The sequence below is a fragment of the Pezoporus occidentalis genome, unplaced genomic scaffold (genome assembly GCF_034315485.1).
Source record: "Pezoporus occidentalis ecotype Australia unplaced genomic scaffold, CSIRO_AGI_Poc_V1 ctg421, whole genome shotgun sequence".
NCBI classification, from domain to species: domain Eukaryota; kingdom Metazoa; phylum Chordata; class Aves; order Psittaciformes; family Psittacidae; genus Pezoporus; species Pezoporus occidentalis.
The window spans coordinates 49,623-71,534 of NW_026915749.1; the positions used below are offsets into that span (position 1 = coordinate 49,623).

At 56.6% G+C, this 21,912-nt stretch overlaps 2 protein-coding genes across 2 annotated transcripts in view; both read right to left on the reverse strand.

The window, feature by feature from the left end:
• Positions 1-351: 351 nt before the first annotated feature.
• ISYNA1 (inositol-3-phosphate synthase 1) lies at positions 352-4,186 on the reverse strand. The gene is made up of 11 exons (XM_062634330.1): positions 4,029-4,186; positions 3,449-3,573; positions 3,063-3,224; positions 2,738-2,867; positions 2,462-2,655; positions 2,223-2,372; positions 1,933-2,148; positions 1,685-1,849; positions 1,499-1,612; positions 1,196-1,413; positions 352-711 (listed from the first exon to the last, which is right to left on the reverse strand). The coding sequence occupies exons 2-11, from the start codon at positions 3,560-3,562 to the stop codon at positions 498-500; spliced, it is 1,677 nt and encodes a 558-aa protein (XP_062490314.1). The 5' UTR covers positions 3,563-3,573; positions 4,029-4,186; the 3' UTR covers positions 352-497.
• A 6,994-nt stretch (positions 4,187-11,180) lies between these two features.
• ELL (elongation factor for RNA polymerase II) overlaps positions 11,181-21,912 on the reverse strand; it is a 47,409-nt gene continuing 36,677 nt past the window's right edge. Inside the window, exons 8-12 of the mRNA XM_062634332.1 lie at positions 18,383-18,878; positions 15,697-15,763; positions 13,592-13,763; positions 12,700-12,744; positions 11,181-11,817 (exon numbers count right to left, since the gene is read on the reverse strand). Of these exons, the coding sequence (XP_062490316.1) occupies positions 11,713-11,817; positions 12,700-12,744; positions 13,592-13,763; positions 15,697-15,763; positions 18,383-18,878 (885 nt within the window). The 3' untranslated portion in view covers positions 11,181-11,712. The remainder of the gene's footprint in view (positions 11,818-12,699; positions 12,745-13,591; positions 13,764-15,696; positions 15,764-18,382; positions 18,879-21,912) is intronic.

Consider the following 21,912-nt stretch of genomic DNA (forward strand, 5'->3'; position numbering starts at 1 on the left):
CCCCCCCCCCAACTGCCGCCGCACCCCCGGGCCCCCTCCCTTGTACAGCCCCACGCCGGGGGGGGGCCCATTGTGCCCCCATAGCACCCACCATAGGCATAGTTGTTCTGTGTAGGGACCCCCCCCCCCCATTTCTATTGCCATTAGAGCCCCCGTTGCTTTATCAAAACTAAACGGGGGGGACCCCCCCCAAAAAAAAACAACAAAAAGAAGAAAATACACAAAAAAATACAACCCCCCCCCCCAAAAATACAGCCCCCCCCATCAATAAATGTCACTTGATTTTTTTTCAGAAGATGCCAACGTTTTGCTTTTGGGGGGGGGCTCCCCCAAGAATGAGGCAACACCGGGGGGGGGGGTATCCGGGTTTATTGGGGGGTACAAAGCTTCACAGTGTCAATGGCATCGGGGCCGGGGAGCACCGGGGGGGGGGACACCGCCCCCCCCCCAGGACCCCCACATCCACCCCCCAGGAAGCTGCTCAAGGGGTCCTGGCGTTAGTCGGCCCCATCGATGTGCAGGGGGGTGCGGGGGGGCCCCGTCTGCGGCGCACAGGGGTGCCCATTGAGCTGGGTGGGTGCTGCCGGGGTCTTCTTGGGTGCTAGGGGACAGGCGGCCCCCCCCGGGCAGGAGCGCTTGGGGCTGGGCGCAGGGCGCTGCATCTTGTGCTCCAGCAGCATGTGGTTCTGGGGGGGCAGCCCCACGCAGGCCCTGGCACCAAGGGAGGAAATGGGGGGGGGGGGGTGTCAAGGATGTGGCACCCAGTGACAGGGAAGGGTGATGGGACCCATGGTGCTGGGGGCAGCATTGGGTACCCAGGTGTTGGGTACCGGGGGCTGGGGGCATTGGGATGCTCTCACATTGGGCACCCCAAGACTGGGAAGCAGGGACCCATCCGCGCTGGGACGTGTTGGTGCTGGGCACTGCCAGCACTGGGACCATCATTTGGGCATCACGCACCAGGACACAGCGGCGCTGGGTGCTGGCACCCACGGGGTGGGACCAACCGGTGGCACTGAGCACCAGCACCAGCATCGGGCGTCCCAACCCCAAACTGGCTTTGCACACCCCATGCATGGGTGCTGGGCACCCGCAGGGACCCACTGGTGTTGGGCATCAAACACCAGGGTGCCCACAAGCCTCGGGAGAGGAGGGACGTGACCCCCACGAGGACGGGGAGGGGACCCCAGGGTACCTCAGGATGTTCTCGATGCAGCTGCGCTGGCGGAAGAGCGCGTTGACAACGGGGGTGCCCTCGGGCACCAGCGGGGCCTTGCAGAGGAAGGCGACGATGGAGAGGACACTGTGGAAGCCCTGGAACTCGGGGTCGGCCTCGGTGCAGAAGGTGACGCGCTGGCACAGCTCCGTCAGGATGGCCAGGTCCAGGATGATGGGGCTGGCCAGCAGCGAGTCCTGCGGGCACCAGGGCATGGGGAGGTGAGATGGGGTCACGCCAAACCTCCCCCCGGGGACACCCCTGTGCCCCCCCACCACGCACCTCACACGTGTTGTGGATGACGATGGTGTTGGTGCCGCCCATCATGATCTCCGACGTGTACTCATCCAGCGCGCGTTTGCTGTCCCCGACGTAGGGCACGTACTTGATCACCACCTGCGAAGCGACGTCGCCGTCACCACCACATCCCCCTCGTCCTCATCGTGTGGGTCCGGACCCCCAACTCACGCAGTGGTCGGGCTTGTCCTGGGGGCCGTAGAGGATGGGGTTGGCCTGGACCGTGTCGTCCACCACGTTGCTCTTGGAGATCTCCTTGGAGCGGAACTGCTGCGGGGCCGAGAGGTTCTTCCCGTCGTTGTTCCCCAGGTGGTTGTAGCTCACGATGGACTTGGTCTGGGCGGGCGGTGGGCACAGGTCACCCCCCATCACAGGCAGGTCCCCCCCACCACCACCGGCGCTGCCCCATCCCCACGTACCTTGAGCCCGGCGCCCACCAGGAAGTCCACGAGCACCGACTTGAGCTTGGTCTGACCCGACTTGAAGTCGTCGCCGCAGATGAAGACGCGGCGCTGGGCGGCCAGCTCCACGGCGCCGGGCACGAAGGTGTTCTGGGGGGAGCCGTTGATGTAGGCGCAGCCCTCCAGGATGCTGGCCACGGCGAAGAGCGTGGACGGGGACACCTCCAGGCCTCGCTGCGGGGACACGGGGCAGCTCAGCACCACCGGGGGCTGCCGGCACCCTCCCCGGGCCCTGCCCGTGCCCTGACCTCGATGGCCCGCAGCAGGTTGTCGGCGGTGTCGTTGAGCCCCGGCACCACGTCGCAGAAGCGCTCCGTGTTGGCCGTCCACAGGACGATGACTTTGTCCACGCCGCTGCTCTCCTTGAAGTCGCGGATGTCCCTGCGGATCTGCTCCACCTGGGACGGCACCGATGGGGATACGTCAGCACGGGGGCATCTCCCCCCCCCAACCGTCACCTCTGTGTCCCCACCACCAGCACCAGGACCTGCTCCGCCATGGACCCGCGCAGGACGTTGTCCGCCCGCTCCTCCTGGTTGGCAGCGATGAACTCGGGGATGTAGATGGAGGCTCGGGGCTTCATCTTCTCCATGTGGGGCCAGAGCTGCTCCTGCAGCGGCCAGTCCAGCACCTCCGCGCGCCGCATGGCCTCGGCCAGGTTCAGGGATGAGATGTCCCAGCCTGGGGGACAAGGGGTGACCCAACCGCTCAGGGTGCCCCATGGATGGGGGGTGTCCGTGTCCCCCCCCCATACCCCACCTACCATCAAAGACGATGTCGTTGGGGTGCACCATGGGGAGCAGGTCCCGGAAAGGCACATAGACATCACCGGTGGGGCCAGAGCCCAGGCAGACGGTGGAGGCTTGGAGCAGGGAGCCATAGTAGTTGGCTTTCTGGGATGGAGAATGTGAGGATGAGCTGCTGGTGCAGGGAAGGGGGTGCCCAGCACCCCCAAAGTGGGGTGCTGGGGCTTCAGACCACCTCTGCAGGGGCAGGGACGGGGATTGGGGTGCAGGACCCTGGTGCAGAGGGACCAGCTCCATGTCCTGATCCTTGTGGGATGCCGGATGCTGGCGGGGGACACCCACCTTGCGGCCGGTCTTGGTCATCCAGGAGAGCCCCAGCCTGTTGGCCAGCACGGCCGCGGTCACCGTGGTGCCGTTGTTGCCCCCCCAGCCCACCAGCATCACCCCCAGGCGTGGGACCTGCCGCCCCGTGCGGAACGTGAACCGGGTCGAGCACGGACGCACCTACAGGATGGGGATGCGTGGGGATGGGGGGACCCCCAAAACCCCTCCTGACCCCCCCAAACCCCTTCCTGACCCCCCCAAACCCTGACAGCCCCCCCAAACCCTGACAGCCTCCATCAACACCCTTCACCCTCCAAAACCCCTTCTGAGCCCCCCCAACCCCTACCAGCCCCCCAAGCCCCCTCCAGCCCCCCCCGTCCCCTGCATCCCCCGCCCCACCGCACCTTGGTGACGCCGTTCTCGCGGCAGACGTGCACGGCGCTGTACGTGTACTTGGCCTCGATGAAGTCCTTGCTGTACGTGACGTCGGGGCTCTCCACAAGGAATGCCTCTGCCATTGTTCCTGCAGCTGCAATAGGAGGAAATGGGTGTCAGCCCCGCGGGCCTGGCACGCCGGGACCCCGGCTCCCCCCACCCCGCCTTGCTCTGGCCCAGCTCCGGGTCGGGCCGGTGGCACCGCGGCCCCGGGACACGGAGGACGGGGGGGACGGGGGGGACACAAGGGAGTCATCGCCCAGCGCCCCCCCAGGACCCCACTGAGAAGCAGGAGGCGGAGGGCGCTGGGTCCCGTCCTGTCCCCGCTGTCTCCCCCCTAGGGCACAGGAGCGATCCCTGGGGACAGGAGGTGTCCGTGGAGCGGCGGAGGGGACACGGAGCGGTCCCGCACCCTGCGATGGGAGAGGGGACCCGGGGACAGAGGTGTCCGAGCGCCCCGGGGTGGCACCGGGGACCCGGGGGGACACGGAGCGGGGCCGCTCCCGCTGCCCGCAGGACCCCCCCCTCCTCCCGGGGCCGGGCACTCACCGGGGCGCGCTGGAGCCGGTGCCGGTGCGGGCCCCGCAGGGGATTGATGCGATCGCGGCTGCGGCCGCCGCGGCTCCCGCCGCTTAATCGGCTCCCAGGGCCCGCCCCCCCCAACCCGGACCCGCCCCCCACAACCGGCCCCCGCGACCCCCCCGCACGTGCACCGCCCCCCCCCATCACCCCCCCGGGACTCCCCCGGTCCCGGCCCCAAGGCACGTGCGGGGCGGCCCCTACCGGGGCTTGGGGGGGGGGGGGGGGGTAACGGGAGCGGGAGGCGGCGGGGAGCGGGCGCTGACCCGGGAAGGGGAAGCGGCGGCGGGGCCGGGGCTCGGGCCGGGACCGGGACCTGGGGGTCCCGCTGCCGCCTTCCGGCCATTGAGCGCCCGGGGCCGGCGGCTTCCTGAGCTGCCGGAGCCCTGCGGCTTCCCACGGGCACCGGCCCGCGGGGCCGCTCCCACGGTGCTGCCCCGGCACCGGCACCGACGCCGGCAGCCCCTGTGGGCACCCGAAAGGCACCGGCACCCTGCAGCCCCTATGGGCACCCCAAAGGCACCGGCACCCCGCAGCCCCTGCGGGCACTCCAAAGGCACCGGCACCCCGCAGCCCCTATGGGCACCCCAAAGGCGATGGCACCCTGCAGCCCCTATGGGCACCCCAAAGGCAATGGCACCCTGCAGCCCCTATGGGCACTCCAAAGGCGATGACACCCCGCAGATCCTATGGGCACCCCAAAGGCACGGGCACCCTGCAGCCCCTATGGGCACCCCAAAGGCGATAGCACCCTGCAGCCCCTATGGGCATCTCAAAGGCAATGGCACCCTGCAGCCCCTATGGGCACCCCAAAGGCGATAGCACCCTGCAGCCCCTATGGGCATCCCAAAGGCAATGGCACCCTGCAGCCCCTATGGGCACCCCAAAGGCGATAGCACCCTGCAGCCCCTATGGGCATCCCAAAGGCAATGGCACCCTGCAGCCCCTATGGGCACCCCAAAGGCGATGACATCCTGCAGCCCCTATGGGCACCCCAAAGGCTATGGCACTCTGCAGCCCCTATGGGCATCCCAAAGGCAATGGCACCCTGCAGCCCCTATGGGCACCCCAAAGGCGATAGCACCCTGCAGCCCCTATGGGCACCCCAAAGGCGATGACATCCTGCAGCCCCTATGGGCACTCCAAAGGCAATAGCACCCTGCAGCCCCTATGGGCACCCCAAAGGCAATAGCACCCTGCAGCCCCTATGGGCATCCCAAAGGCAATGGCACCCTGCAGCTCCTATGGGCACCCCAAAGGCGATAGCACCCTGCAGCCCCTATGGGCATCCCAAAGGCACTGGCACCCTGCAGCCCCTATGGGCACCCCAAAGGCAATGGCACCCTGCAGCTCCTATGGGCACCCCAAAGGCGATGACATTCTGCAGCCCCTATGGGCATCCCAAAGGCACCAGCAGCCTGCAGCCTCTATGGGCACCCCAAAGGCACTGGCACCCTGCAGCCCCTATGGGTATCACAAAGTTGATGGCACCCTGCAGCCCCTATGGGGCTATGCAACCCCCACTCTGTCCCCCTCCATCACCCCCAGCCCCGCAGCGCTGCCGGGGGGGGGGGGAGCCGCCGGTCCCCAGGAGCCTGCACCCCACAAGTGTTCCCGGGGGGCTGTTGCGGGGAAAGGGCAGCGCAGCAGCGGGGGCCGTGCCGGGGGCTCCGCTCCCTTTCAATGGGCTTCAAAGGAGCCCCCGGAGCAGGAGCAACGCCCGGGCGGCCCCGGCCCCTTCCCACCCTCGCTCTCCGCTCCCGCCGCCACCCAGCGCCTCGGGCCCGGGGTGGGGGGGACACGGACACCGCGTTGGGATGCGCCCAAACGGGACAGCCCCCGGGGGGCACCTGCCAGCGGCCGCGGTGGGGCCGGGGTACGGGCGAGGTGTGTGTGTGGGGGGGGGAACACACGGGGAGGAGGCGTGCGGCCCCTTGGCCATGGAGGAACAATGATCCCTTGGTGCCGGGCTGGAGCGCGGACCGAGCCCCGCGCTGGAATGCCAATGCCTCAGCGAATTATTGAAACAAAAATAACATTTCTTTGTACAATAATCCCGGGCGGGGGGGGCGGCAGCGCTGCCAGGGGCCCACAACTGGTATTTTTCCACTGCTTTTCCTTCCCCCCCCCCCCCCCTCCTCCCTTTGCCCCCCTCCCATAACTCCCACCATTGTTCCTTCCCACACTCCCTTCCCACTCCTCCCACACTCGGCACCGCATGAGCAGGGCTCCCTTGTTCCCGCTCTCCCAACGTGTCCATGGGCCCGGAGCCCGGGGGCTGGCGGGGAGCCGCGGAGCCATAGCGACCGCCTGGCAATGGTGCCCCCCCCCACCAGCCCACCCCAGCCCATCCCAGCAGATGGGCATCCGGAGCACGAAGCCCCCGCGGCAGGAGCCAGGGCAGCACCAACTCCCCCGTGGTTCATCATAAGCAGGTTCAGAGCCCGGTTCTGCTGGCAGAGATGCTCCGTGCGCTGGGAAGGGTTCAGTGGTGGGGGAACACAGGCAGGACCCCCCCTTATCTCCCCAAAGCCACCCCAAGCAGCCCCACATTTGTGCATTCCCTGATCTCCGTTCACAGTTGGGTTTTTTCCCCCCTCGTGTAAAGCAATTCCCAGGCTCTGCCCCTTTGTTATCTGGCAGCTCGCAGCTCCATGTCCTCCCCTCCCTATCCCTGTGCCATCACTCTCCACGCGCTGTGTGCCCAAGGACGGACCCACGCATGGACAGGGACAGAGGGGATGAGGGATCCGGGTGCTCCTGCTGGGCTGCGGAGGTGCAGCAGCTGCTTGGCAAAGGGACCGGCTCCATCGGAGCGTGGCAGGGACAGATGATTCCGATGAGCCTCCTCCTGTAAACAAGCCGGGAGCAAACGGTGCGCAAGGAAAAACCCCACGGAGGCTCTGCCGCGCTCCCGGCATCCCTCCGGGGATGGAGGATGCTGCGGGATCGGCTCCGCCGCCCCACACGGGCCTGACCCCGGGCTTGTGCCCGCTGCGGTGCCAAGAGGCCCCTTTCCCGGCTCTGCCCTGGATCGCAGAGCCCCGGGCTCAGGGTGTGGGGGACACGGCCACAGGCTCCAGGAGCTGCTGCTCCCGTGGCCTGGCCGCGGTCCCCAGTGCCGGCAGCGCCGGGTCCCGCCTGGCTCTGGCACAGCGAACGCAGCCAGTAAATTTCCACTGGGGCTGCTCGGAGTTAATGAGCTCCGAGCGTGACCCCGGCCGGAGCAGAGGAATTCCCCAGGAGAGCTGGGATGGGAAGGGGCAGGGACCCCGCCGGGGCGAGCGGCCCCATCCCAGGAGCCAGCCTTTCCTCCGATGAACACCCCAGGGGTGAGGCTCACCCCAGTGAGGAATTAAAGGTGGTGGGAGGGGGCTTGGGCTCAGCAGCAGCATCTCCAACTGAAAGCTGATGCTCAGGTCAGCTCTGGCTCCGTAACCCAGGGGAGCATCACCTCCTGCTGCTGTGTCAGCTCCGAGATGAATGCTGGTGAGACGGGACCAAAGACCTCCCTGTCCATCTCCCGCTTCAAACACAGCCAAGACATCCCTCTGACAGCACTTGGAGGAGTTTTAAGGCCCCTTCCCACTCAAATCAGGCTGGGATTCTGTTGTTGTTTGCAGGTAGAACCCAGAACCCTGCACTGAACCCAGCGAGCTGCAGGTGAGCACAGGCTCACTGGGGATAGGGGTGGATCAAGCAAGATCCTCTGCCCACACCTGCGGGCTCCAGCCCAGTGAACCTGTGCCTCTCACACTCTGTTAAGAGGAGGGGGTCCCAAAGCAGAAGGAAACCAGAAGCTGCTCAGAGGGTACTTTGGTACCGAGTGATTTTATGCTCCAGGCACAGCGAGCAGCAGAGCCAGGACCCGAGCAAGCAGGCGCTGTGCCCGCAGAGGAAGGGACAGGGGCTCACTGCAGCCGAGCTATTTGCATCCCGAGCTCCAGCGGGATGAGTCAGGGCCGGGGGTGGAGGTGGGAGGCAGCGGCTGTGCCAGGCTCAGCCAGCCCGTTCCCATTCCAGCTCCCCATGGATGTGATTCACCCAACAGAGGGTGTGCACGGGGCAAACCCGGCTCCAGGAGCCGGAGGGAGGCACCTGAGAAGCAGGTCTGGAGGCTCCCCGGGGGCTACGTGCTGCCATAGCCCAGGGAGCTCCAGCATCGCCCATCCCGAGGGAAGCAGTGAGGATCCCGCTTGCCAGCACCCCTCCAGGCTGCAACTCTGCATCACCAGCACCAGGGCTCGGTGCCTCTCTGAGAGCCTCCAGCCACCTCTGCTGGAGCAGGAACACCCCAGCTCCTGGCACGGGATGGAGAGGCCGATCCCACTGGGAAGGGGAACGATGCCCTTGCTCTTGGCCACACCAAGCACCTTCCTCCTGTTTCTTACCGCCTGCTCTGACACTTCAACTGCCTCGGTTCCTTTAAGCTTCCTGCTTCCCAACTCCACGCCAGCCATTTATCACCTTTCCCTGTCGAGTTCCCTCACAGTTAAGCAGCACTGAAAAGAAAGACACAACCTTATTGTCTGCTTGTTTTCCAATACAGTGAATTTATTATATGTTGCAAAATCAGCATTCAGCTTCTCAGTGTACAAAAAAGACACCAGCTCTTAAGAAAAGATTAGGAAAGCTGAAGACTATGCTGCCTTTAAACTGTAACATTTTGGCAAAGTGAAAAGCTCTTTTGTAAACTCCAACTCCATGGCTCAATATAGTTTTTATCCACAGTACAATATTACAAAGGAAAACACAGTATCAATAAGTTAAGATCATACTTAATCACCTACAACTGGTTTCTAGTTAACCCAAAAAGCACAAAATTTGCCTAGCTTCATCATTTCTAAAAAGAAAAAGAAAGGAAAAGGCAGATTTGACTACAGCTCTTGAACACAGGCCAAAGAAAAGGGAAGCGGGAAGGTGGTGGATGCTTAGTTGGGGCTCACAGTTTGGATATTCATTAAATAGTTTCAGGGTTTCTCTTTTTTTTATATTCAAATTTTAGAAGTTCCAGAATATACATGTCAATGTACACAATACAGCTCTGTATACAACTCTGTTTGCAAAAATATCTTATAGCAGATGTATAAAGATCGGGATCCATCTCTATCCCTCCCCCCCCCCCCCCCAAAGCAACAAGAAAACCCCATTCAAAATATTAAGGATCAGAAGAAGTGTTTCCATGGAAGGATTTACTCATCCTGGGGCTGCAGCTGCTGCCCCTTCTGCCACCGGAGCTCCTCATGCACCACTTGGAGGTCAAAGTCCCACCGAGCCCCGCAGCTCGGGCTGGGAAAAGCAGGAATTGGGCCTTGCTGCCGCATGGGAACCGCTCGCAGGTCTGGGGTGTGCAGTGAATCCCAATCCCTGCAGCGCCAGGGAAAGCCACCTCAGTGCACAGGGAGTTCTGTTGGACTTGGAGCCTGGACATGGGCACCAGCCACCACTTACTGCTCAAGAGACTTGTGCACCGAGCACGTGGCAAGAGCCCACCGAGCAGGAGGACAAAGTCTTCTGGACAAAAGCTCCTTGCCTTTAATGTGCATTTTCCAGTTTTCCCTGATGAGCAGCAGCACAGGAGGCAGCAGCGCTCCACAAACGGGCAGAGCTGCAGGAGAAGCATCTCCCTCACCTCCACTTGGCTTTCGTTGGAGAAGAAGAGATGGAACCAAAGCGTTCCCCGAGCCCAGAGATGCTCGTTGGGACTTCCCTAAGTGAGGCTTTTGGGGTGCTCACCCCACAGTGCTCCTTAGGCACCACATCTCTTCCCTCCTCTCCTCCACTGCCCCGTTTGGGAGCGGGTTTGGTTTTGCAGAGCAGCAGAACAAGGTGGCTGTGCAAGTCCATGGACCACGGCCCGAGGGGCTCAGGCGCAGGCTCTGTTTGGAGAATGGGATGGCAAAGTCCTGGTGAACGCTGAGGTGATGCTACAGGGAGAGAAACTCAGAGCACAGCGTGTGACAAAGCAAAGCGGTGCCTCTGGCTGGACAATGCAGCAAAACCCATGCAGCCAGAATGGAATTGTTAGGAATTATTTCTTCTCGTTTTCAATACAGCAGATGGACCCACTTTTTGGGGAGAGCAGGGAAAGGATCAAATCCTCCTTGTGTCAGAACTGTTTCCCTCCTTAACTCTGCCATTCCACTCTCCTTCAAAGGGTGAAAGACTCTTCAGTGCAACCTCCAAGGGAAGGAGATGCCACGGGAAAGGAATCCTTTACTCTGAGATAAACGGAAGCGGGAAGAAGTCAAATCACGCAGGCTGGCAGGATTAAAAAGGGGAGAGGGGAGAGAAAGAAACAGCAGAGTTAAAGGCCACCTTTGTGCTTTTTGGAGTGTTTCTCACACCCTGGCTATACTCTTCAAAATGTTCCCTTCAAGTCCAGAAACAAAACCACAAAAATCAAGAAGAAAGACTGCAGCAGAAGCTGGCTGATAGAGCACGAGAGTGGAAGTGACCCGCATGGGAAAGTGCTACCTTACTGCTCTCATGGCTCTGGTGTCTGCTCTCAGAGCGAGTTTCTGCTGCTGCTTCTTTGGAAAGACACAAAAACCAGAAGGAGAAAGCATCGTGTGTGTGTGTGTGTGTGTGTGTCCCTCCCACCTCCTCTGCTCTGATGGGTCAGTACAGGTGGCAACTCCTCTGGGACACTATCCGATAAGCTTCAGTAATACTGCGGTTGGAAGAGAGGAAAAGGGTCTGAAACACTCGGCCTGAAAGGGAAAGGGAGGCACAGATTTAGAAAAAGATGCTTGTTTTGTCCTTTTTTTTTTCCATACAAAAATAGACCAAAGTCTCATCAGCAATTAAGAAAATTGGCTGCCTTGGTAGAAAGTTACAAAAGTCAAAGACAGGTCTCGATCTTCCCAGCCCTGGGACGTGGAGGTTAATGCAGGCACTGGCCCACGCATGCTGGGGAGGTCACAGCAAGACACTTCCACCCGCTGCTTCCAGACACACAAGTGGAGAACAGGAAAGAGGGGCTGTGATTTACACAGCAGGGATCCACCCTGCACGAGGCCATGGGGCAGGAGCCCGGGGGCTGATCCCCTCCTCCTGACACAACCACCTCAAGAGAGCAACACACCGGAGATGACAAAAGCAGGAACAAACAACGAGAGCTCTGGGTACTTGGTGTATTTAACACGGTGCCATGTGGAGCAGACAGCTTGCATATGAACAGTCGCAGGTGCCAGAGCAGGAGGTCACCTAGCAGCATTCCAGTTCCTCACCATCTGAAGGACAATTTACTGTAACCCAGTGGACCTGGGTAAAATTACACTTCATGCCAAACTTTAATCCATGAAAACTACTGATTCTTAACCTTTGGGAGCTTCGGTCACTTTAGGTCAGTTTTCCCTTAAGTGTCAAACGCTGGCTTCAAATAAGCAGAGGGGGTTTTTTATGTGTTTTCTGGTTTGCCATTTGTTACATTCCAACATTCAGAGAGGCTAAAACCCAACAGGCCCATGCCAGGCACTGGGTTTGCAACCCAGCTCCGACGTGGCCAGGACAGCTTCAGCATCATCGCAAGTCATCCCCAACTTCTTCAACCAGGAGGAATTAACGCTCTGAAAGGAATCTAGTTGTACAAAAGGGAACGGAACATCCGGGTGTCTTTTATTTTGCCCTCCCCAGTCCAGATCAGCGCCAGCTAGAACTGCTGCTGGTCATACTCTGCTATCAGTTTCTTAATATGAGCCAGTTTGTTGTGGAGGTATTCGCAGCGGTTCTTCTCTTGGCTGTAATTGGGGTTAGTCTGTAAAGAGAAACGAAAACGCGGTGATGGGAGGCAGTTCTTCCCAACTCAGTGACACCCATGCTGACCCGAGGCCACCAGACCTCAGAGCATCAATGGCTGACCACGGACTGAAGCTTTTCTAGCTGGAGGAGTAGATGCCTACTTAAAATGAACCCACTCTGGCCAAACAAGGTAAAGAACAAAATCCCTTCTCATGAGTACCCATCTCCAGGAGCCTCCTCAAAGGGCTCAGCCTGACCTGGGCACACTTCAGCTTCCAGGAGGCATCACCTGCCCAAGCTGTGCAAGCCTGGGAGCTTTACAAAAAAGATGGGCTTGCAACACACAGGGAATCTCTTCCAAAAGCTCCTAAATCCCTCGGGAGAACACGGTTCTGTATCCATAGATTGAAAAGAAAACAAACCACCCCTGGTGTATGGATGCTTTAGATACAGATACAGAGATAGGAAGTATTCTGCATGCACCATGGCCCACTGGGGACTATGCACCCAAGTGATTCCTCAGCTCATTCCCCACATAGCAGCAGACCCCAAGACTTGGAGGACCCTGGTGAATGCTGTTATCACCCAGCCTGTGCATTCTGAAATACAGGCTGTTCTTTCACTTGATGGGATAAAGGCACTAATTTAACACATTCATTCTTGTGCTGGCACGCCACTAACAAGGCTGAATGCTTCCCAGGATCCCAGAGCAGTCCCAGCTCCCCCCCAGACCCTTTCTGATCCAGGAAAAGACCACTTCTGGGACAGGCTCAAGCTGAACAAAGATCTGCTAGAATGGCTTCAGAACTGGGATTTGCACTTGGCAAGTGCCCATCTCTTTCAGTCACACCAGAGGCACCACCCAAAAGCCTGTTTTTTTGTGGCTGTTTTTCCTTACCTTTTTAATTTTCCGGTATTCCTGTAAAATTTGATCATGGATGGTCTAAAAAGGAAAAGAGAGCTGATTACATTCCAGAGTCCTGCACCCTACTGCAACTGGTGCCATTCCCTGATGGCTCAATGTCCACGTTTCCTCTAAGTAACGACCCAAATCTACTCCCTCCCATGAGATCCGACACCTCGATGACTCCATGACTATATTGGTGCTGACACCACAAGTACTGGAAGGATCAGGCCCCATTCCCCAGCCACGGGAATTACCTGTAACAGGCACCTGGACTGCAGAATAACTGCCATTGCCTCCAAAACTCCAGACTCCTTTTTCCCCAGGATAGAAAGAGAACTCAGTGAGGAGTCACTGAACTTCTTGGAGAGGGGAAGGATGTTGGAGGGAGGAAAAGGGGTTTAGCACAATAGGTGCTCTGTAAAAATCTGTTTATTATACTCAGTGAGACTTAACTTTCTCAAGATAATGAATAGCTAAAGCTCTTTCAAAATCAGCCTGACAAGTCAAATAATGCTCCATTATTAAGATCAAAGATTCCAGAGCAACAGATGACCCCGTGCTAACTCCCCTTCCAGCCCCGATATGCTACCATATGTGCAAGTATGAGTTTTCTGGCTGGGATACACTAATAGCTTCCAGCAGCTTTTGGCTAAAGACACCAATTGTCTCACTGAGGCCTTTCCTTGTCAACAAGTACCATGATGTGTGCTCCAGCCCGAAACCGAAAGAACACAGAGCTGTTTTAAGAACAGTCCTCAGAGCTGTCAAGCTGCCTGCACGTTCTGCAGCCACCAACCCAGCCCCAAGAGCCCCACGTCCACAGTGACTGCACCGAGTGGCAGCGTTGCCACTTGTAGAAGTGGCTTTTCAGTGCTGTTTCTACCTTGTATTCCTCAGTGCCCTGCAGGAGCTGCTTCAGCTTGGCATCCAGCTGCGTAAAGCGCCGCGTTATCCTCTCTATCCGGGCGTGCAAGTCTCTGTACTCGCTGTACTCTGCATTGAAGTCGTTCTTGTAACTCTGACGCTGCTCCGAGGAGGAAATGGCTGCGTATTTTCTGCAGGGAGAATAAGGGAGTTGTTGGCTTAGGAAAGCTGCTCTCACAGTGTGAACACTGCAATGCCCAGCCCAGGTGCAGTCCAGCAGGTGACTGCATTGGAAAACAAAATACAACCTCTTCAACTTGCATTACAGAAGTGAGAAGGTAACCATCAGCATTATTGCCTTGACTTCTGTGCAGAACAAGACAGTGTTTGCTCCCAAAATCTCCTATCTATACCAGATAAGTGTGGAATATGCAGGTACAGCAAAACCTGGGAGCAGCTGAGGGTGTAGGAGGACACTCAGATAGCACTGCTACAGCTTTTCTAACTCCCGCTGTCCTGCAGAACATGGAGTTCTGCATCTGTGCCAACCATTGGAACAGCAGGAATACGATGCTTCCAGTGTTAAGAGTCTTTAAAGGAACACAAAAAGCATTCAGCTATCATTGCAAAATGCTCACAGGAAGATTACGTGGCAAGCACACGACAAGCAGCCACGCTGAATAGACTGACTGTATCTCCTCTACCTTCTGAAGATACCCAACGTGAAGTGAACACAAGAGCTCTTGTTTAACAGATGTGCCTCTGAGGCCCTTTGAAAGTTCTTCAGCCCAACAAAAAGCCATTAAACCTGGAATGCTGCAGAAGGCCCAGCAGCCGCTCCTCTCTGATGGTAAAACTCAGCTTTTTCTATGTGATGACTCTAATGTGCCACCTCACTGCCTGCAGCACTGCCAGCTCAGTGCATGAACACCTATAAGCTAACCTGGTATCAAGCTGGGATTTAGGCTGAACAAGCCCAGCTCTCTCAGCCTGGCTCCATCTCCCTCTCCGTCCTTCTTGCGCTGGGGGCCCCAGAGCTGACCGCAGCACTCCATGGAAGCACATGAACACACATGCCTCCATGATGAAGACAGCAGCAACGGCTCTTATAATTTAAGAAGCTCACCCTCAAACTAGCCAGATGGTACCAAAAGGTGAGACAACAGACCCTACAGGAGGCCATAAACCTCACGCTATTCCTTTGGAGGTGGACTGAGGAGCTGTAATATCCCTCTAAGGGAGGGATCTGCACATGTTGCAAGAAAATACCAACAGGCGCCTGCAATCATCTGAATGGCATTGGAAATGTCCCCTCCAAGTGGCTGTTTGACCAGCCAACAGTTGTGCAACCACCCAGGAACCCCATCTCTCCTCCAGTCAGCTCCAGTGACTGTGCCTGCAGAGCGGAGGGGATGGAGGCCTCCTCTACCTCCTTCTCCTTCATCTCTTCCCTGAGTGACGGCATTAAAACCCCAGGCTGAGGTGCCCAAGGGAGTATCAGCCACAGGTTCATCTCCTCGCTACCGGAGCTTTGCCTGTAACAGGGTTGGGTTTATGCAGGTTTCTGAGCTCCAGCAGATGAGTGTATTGTTTAATTAACCTCAAGGGGATCTGTTTAAGAAGTCAAGAGGTGAAATAACTCCCATCCCAACCCACAGATTGTAACCTCGCAGAGAAGAGCATTTCACTGCTTTATGGAGATGATCTTGGCTCTGAACAGGGGAGGAATGAGCCAACCTCTCAAAATCCTGTCTCGCTCTGTCTTCCGTAACACAAAAGCAGATCATTTCCTCCCAGAGTTCCCACCTGGAACATGGAGATGTTTAATCCTTCCAAACCCCTTCAAGGCACGGGATGTTTCTGGAAGTACTTTAACAACCAGTTCATGGGAAGATAACCCTGAGCTCCACGAGGAGGTAAAGAACAGACCTGAGATCAAGCGTAGTCTAAGGCACTACCAAGGTGCAGTTACTCATTTTCTTTAAATGAGTAACCTCATAAATAGTTTCTCTTGATAGAACCTGAAAGTTCTATCAAGAAATAATGGACACAAATCCCCAGTATTGTGATTTTTAGCTTGAACCATGGTCCCAAAGTGATGGTATGACTGATAAATATACTTACAATAAATAATCTGGCATTTCTGAAGTTGATGTTGGTACACTAGAATTATTGCATGTTCCATTTAAACCTGGGGGGATGGAAAAGAAGGAAAACTTGTTTATAGACAACATTACACTTCAAAGCTCTGCACAATTCAACTTCCCATTCAGAACCTCAGCTGCAATACACAGTTTAGTACAAGCCAAGCTCCTAAACCTTGTGTGCAGGGTGGAAGAAGTGACCCCACCACTGCTGAAGTGCACCACAGGTTTATGAGCAGAAGAGAGCTGAGCAAGGTGCAGGGACTTCTCTCCTGATTTCACACTATGTAGATCCCTGTGACTAATCTACAGGTTCAGACTCCTACTCGTAATGCTCCAGACTTCCATAGGGTACAACAGAGAGGTTCCTAAGGCAGACAGCTTTTTCCTCACCTCCCTGTAGGCAAATCCAAGCACTCTCTGCTCTCTGAAGCTGAAGAAACATGAATCAAGCAAAGCTTAAGTGAATGGACCAAAGACCTCAGGAAGAACAGGATTCTGAATGTGAGCCTAAACCCAGCCCCATCCCTCAACACAATCCAGACGCTGGATTATTAGCCTGGAGGAAGAAAGCAGTTGAATACAGCTTTGAAATGGGCTATTTCTCACCGACTGTGTATTAGACTTCAAGTCCTAAGCAGAAAATCCATGAGCAGGCAGTAAAATAAGAGGCAAGTGGAGAAGGCTGCAAAGGATTGAACTCAAGTGCTTTGCAGAAGGGTGTTTCTTCTTTCCAAGTCTGTTACTTAGAGTAAGCAGAGCCTTGACTGCTCCATCGCCCCAGAGATGCACAGGAAAGGGAGGTGTGAGCCCCACGCCTCACCCACCGCTGCACTCACCTACACTGCCACTGTACAGTCATTACCCAGAGGAACTGTAGGGAGCACGAAGCACCCAAGGAATGAAGCCAGGCAAGTAAAAGCAACAGCCTGATTCTAGCTTTTTGAAAGCTGTTTTCCCCCTGAATTTCCATGGAAAAGCTTTCCTGAGGAGAATGGAAGAATGGCAGAAAACCCAGCGTCATTCTGAACGCCCCAGCCTCAAATTCCTACTGCAGCCAACCCTGCTTTTGTCCCTACCTGACCACCAGCGTGAAAGATGCAGACATGGGGAAGAAGAGTCAGAACGTGGGCAAGGAAGAGCCGGAACGCGGGCAAGGAAGATCGTGGAGGAGAAGGGAGAACCAGGAGGTTTAAAGGGTTTATTTTGCCTGTGAGTGCCACCTACTGACTGCCGAAAGGAGCCTGAAGGTCCCTCCAGAGCCTCCTGAACAAACCTCCCCGGGAAAACTCCGCTTCCCTGCAGCCCCTGGACCAGGGGGGCCTGGAGAAGGCATCAGCCCTTGGCTGCAGAGCAAAGGAGCAGGGTTAGGCCCAAGTTATCGGCATGAAGTAAGGCGCAGAAGGAAGAGATCCCAGCCAGACGTGAGCTGGCTGTGCAAGGCCCAAGCAGCCACTCACTGACCACATCCTGTTTATGCTCGCTCCCAAATCCAGCTCGGATTTGTTACCTCCCATCCATCAGGGTGCAGCAGGAACAAACCCCACGAACAAAGGGCTGTCAAGCAGAAAAGGTGGGAAAGGGTCAGCAACTTCCCAAAGGATTCAGGGTATTGTGGTACAAAGGAACACTGACAAAGACACCCATCTACAGGGAGAAGGTGTGGGTGTATCTTCACCCCCATTCCAGGCACGAGGTACATGGAAAAGAAGACACTAACCCCAATGTCCCATGAAGCTCTCTCCCTTCCCAGGAATTCAACAAATCAGTTTCCATGTGAAGTTATTTGCCTTTGTGAGGCAAAATGGGCCCATTTCCATGCACCAAGCATGAAGAGGAACTTTGAAAGCAGTAACGGGAGAAAGGGAAACGAGATGGATACAAAAAGACATTTAGCATCAGATGGGGACTGCAGGGAACTGCTCTGGGAGTCTATCAAAGCCCAGTGAAACAGCAGGAAACACGAAAGCAGCAGGCAAGGTGATGGACTGCATTGGCCTATGTGTATTCTCTGCTCTAAGACTTTGCAGAACTGACTTAGAGATAGGCTGGTTTGGGAGAAAACATTTTCATTGCATCTCAGTGGGCAAGAGATTCACTGTTGTGGTAGTCCTCAAAGGGAGAGATCAGAGTAATAATGGGCTACAGCAAGGAAGCTCTTTCAGGCTGGAAGAGCTGGTTGTGTCCTGCTTTAACAACGTCTATCCCAGGACTCAGCTGTCACTTCTGCTATATCCAACATTCAAAGCTTTTGTGACTCACGTTTCATCACCGAGCTTAAAATCAATACAAGAGTCATCACAGCACCAAATGCAAGCCGTAAGGAACCAGGCAGGGCTGCTGCTCCGACCAACACATCCCGATGCCTGCCTTTCATCCCAGATATTCATACAGCTTTTAATTTAACAAGGAGAAACACGACACGCTCCGAGGCAGCTCCAAACAGCACGAAAGGTTAGACAGGAAAAACCTGATAGCCCCTTTTGAGAGGAAGCACGTTTGTTGGGCTGCAGGTAGGGGCAGTGATGGTGCTTCACTCACACGCTCTCTGCCAGTGGACATACAGCCTAATTCCTCAAATAGACCCCGAGCACAAATCACACAGAGCTGATCCCACCCTTATCTCGGCACAGGGAGTGCAGGAGCATCCCTGGGAGTGCACGTACCTGTGACCTGCTCCTGGGGAACACTACCTAAGTCAGCGTTTTTAATTACTTCACAGTTCTGCTTCTCCTCTTTGCATTTCTCTTCGGTTTTCTTCTCCTTCCTCTCCTTCTCCTTATCTTTGTGCTTTTTGGATTTCTTCTTGGTTTTTACGTACGAGCTGCAGTTGTGTTTGCTGGTCTGGGCACAGTCTGTTGGCAGGGGGTGAGTCAGTCTGTCAGCCGGCTCCGGGTTCTCACAGTCTCTGCCGTTGTGAGCCAGGTCATTGCTGACATCCGAAAGGGGATCGTGAGGCCTGGGCAGCTCCAGCACCGGGAGGCTGGAGCTGGAGCTCACGGCCTCCGGGAGCGCCGGCGGCAGCGCAGGGGCAGGCGCGTCCTTCCCGTTGGAGGAGCTCAGCTTCCCGTTGAACGTGGGTTGAGTCCTGTGAGCTAAATGCGAGATCCTGGGCTTTTTGTTGGCCAGGGGGTCGATGAACTCCAGAGGCTGGGATCGTTTCTGGGGAAGGAAAAGGGAAGAGGAAGTCATTCTGAGGTCCTGAGGCCAGGCTCTGGGGGCTGTTACCACTAGGTGGTAGTGCACAACCAGAGAACCAAGGAGTATCCGCAGAGAAAGAGCTGTGCCATCAGGAATGCTGCCAGTGAGTGTCCCAGCTCGGAGCCTGGGCCTGCACACATGCTCCAGCACCACCAGGTCCTCCAGAAGCTGATGCATCCCAAGCCCCTTCCTGAAAAGCTGCTCTGGAGCCCGTGGCTTGGTGGAAGTGCTTATAGACCACCCCAATCCCATCAGCAATTACGGATCTCCTGCACCAGTCATACAGAGGCCGTGCAAGCCAGCCTGTTCTCCCAGCCTCTGATTTGAAATCCAGCCCTTCAGAAGTAAACCCCTGTCCTGCACTCATCCTTCTGCTCATGGCACGACACTCAAAGCCTCTCCAAGTCCCTGCGAAGGAAGGATGCGCTCAGACCTCTGGAGCAGGGAGGGATTCACAAGTTCATTTTATTCCCAACTGATCTTACCAGCTCTGTGCTCAGTTTTACCCAGGAATAGCACTTCTTCCTCTTCTCAAGGAAGAGGCACTGCGCGGAAGAGGGAAGCGTGTCAACTGGCAAGTTCTCAGAGTTTAAGGCAAAAAAAGGACATCAGCACTTTCAGAAGCCAACGTGACCCAAAGTACCCCCTTTTTAAAGCAGAGAGAGCAGCAGATCCCAACTGTCCCCATCTGCCCCACCTGGGCACTCGCAGGCAGGGCTTGGAGAAGCTCCATGTGCCAATACCTTTGCTTACAGACTGCGGCTTGGCCTGGGGAAGCTGCGCTGTGGCAGAACCCATCCATCCATCAGCAGGAAGAGCTCGATGCAGAGCCAGAGCTACAGATACTGGGCTCAGGCCAGCCGGAGCCAGCCAAAAATTACCTTGGAGAGGCATCAGTGCAGTGGTGGGTGCCTGCTGGGCAGCACGGGGCTGCAGGAACTCTGAGCAGAGCTTATTTAGTGCCCAGAGGAAAACAAGCGATAGCTTGGTTATTTCTTTTGGCTCTTGTATTGTTTTCTTGGTGTCTCAGGCAGGACTGTGATGGGGTTGCAAATGGAAAGTTTGTTCTGTCACAGAAGTGCAGCTGGAGCATGGAATGGTTTGGGTTGGAAGGGACCTTAAAGCTCCTCCAGATCCAACCCCTGCCATGGGCAGGGACCCCTTCCACTGGAGCAGCTTGCTCCAAGCCCCTGTGTCCAACCTGGCCTTGAGCACTGCCAGGGATGGGGCAGCCACAGCTTCTCTGGGCACCCTGTGCCAGCGCCTCAGCACCCTCACAGGGAAGAGCAACCGGCTGGAACATGGCTGCTCTCACAGGGAGCCACCAACCCGCTCCTTTCCCCCCATTCCTATTGCTCTTTGCTCCCCGGGGTCTCAGGGCACACTCGGCAGCAGGAATCCTTCCCACCCGTCACAGTGATTACACAGAGGAGCTGCTCACACTGCCACAGGGCTCAAGGGGCAGGGACAGCGTGTCCAACCGGCTCTGCAACATCCCCACCTGCCTCCCCAGCACAACAGTGTCCATCTCCCAAAGGAGGGGCCATCCCCTGGACTGCAGCTCTAAGAGCTGCCATCTCCTACTCTCCTGTCTCTGAATCCAGCAAACACCAGCTTCACCAACCTCACCTCTTTGGCTACGAGGTGGAAGATGCAGTGATACCTGCTCTGCTCCCTCACAACTTGCAGCCCAACCTTTGCTTTGCTTTCCTCCCATAGCTGAACTTCCCCAAAATATTTCACATTCCAGACTACCAAATCCCAATCCTCTGCCAGGACTGCAGCCACCAGCAGACACCCCCTTCCCTAAACAGGAACTACAGCTATGGAGTATCATAGCTCTGTGATGTGAATGCTTACAATAAGAAGCTGTCTGTGGTTTGCTGCCGGACACGAGCCATGTTAAAAGCACTGCTGGAAACACTTGTCTTCCATGGGCCCTGTTTCACTGGCCTCTGCTAGATCCAAACCAAGCAACCACCCAAAGGCACAACGGGGTCATCTCAGGAGACCACAAACACCCCCTACAGACCTCTATGCCTTTCAAACCATGGCCAGCCAGCAGCAAGAGGCCTTTTCAACCTCTTTCTGTCAGAATCAGGTTAAGAGAAGCCCCAGACCAGCCTCTTCCCAGCACTGCAGCTTTCCAAGCTAACTCCAATGAAGGGGACCCTTCTTTATCCACAGCGAACATGGCCCACAGCAGAGCAGAAGATCTGGAATTAGCTACCTGGCAAACAAGTTGCACAGTTCTTGCTCTCAATAGAGAGCTGCCTCCCTCTCGCAGCCAGAAAGCACATAATTTCTTTACCTGCTAATATTCTTTGCCACTAATCCTCAGCGCGTCTGTCCAGACAAGCAGGCATTACACATTCCATTGGCAGCAGGAGGATAAATACTCAACTTGTCTGGGCTGACCCACAGCAGAGAAGGGAACCTGGCATTTCACAATGCTAGCAAGCAATGCCTGTGCTAAGAGACAGCAAGAAGAGTGGGGCCAGGCCCTGCTTCACACCCAAGCAAACGCAGCTCCTTTGCAGTTCATCATCCTGGAGAAACCCTCAAAAGGCACTTTTCCCAGCTCCGTGCACTGGCATCTGCACAAGTCAAGGAGTAGAGCAACGTGCCCCTGATCTGCCACAGCAATTAGGTTGCAAAAGGTCAAGGTTTTTAATAACTCAGCCGTGTTTGGGAGCTGCTTATTACTGCTTCGCTCCAGTCAGTTATTAGTAATGAGGAAAACACAAGCTCCTTCTCCCAGGAAACTCCAGGAGGGAGGTAGGCGCTGTGACAAAAACTCAGCCCTTAAAACTAAAGCTGGGACACCCTGTGAGAGATCCTCCCCATAGGCTGAACCACATCCAGAGGAGGAACAGATGCTGAGGAAACCCAGAATTAAGACTCTAACTTAACAAACCAGAACTGAACCCCAACCACCTCTTGACCCAAGCGCCCTCAGCAGCAGGTGATTACAGGGTGCAGCTCAGCCTGGACC

Bases quoted from the DNA above. Each gene is read 5' to 3' on its own strand.
- ISYNA1 (XM_062634330.1), bottom strand. From the start codon at position 3,562: ATGGCAGAGGCATTCCTTGTGGAGAGCCCCGACGTCACGTACAGCAAG. The intron at 3,225-3,448 runs GTGCGGTGGGGC...CCCATCCTGTAG, and splicing joins GCGAGAACGGCGTCACCAAG to GTGCGTCCGTGCTCGACCCG. The intron at 712-1,195 runs GTACCCTGGGGT...CCTTGGTGCCAG, and splicing joins TGCATCGAGAACATCCTGAG to GGCCTGCGTGGGGCTGCCCC.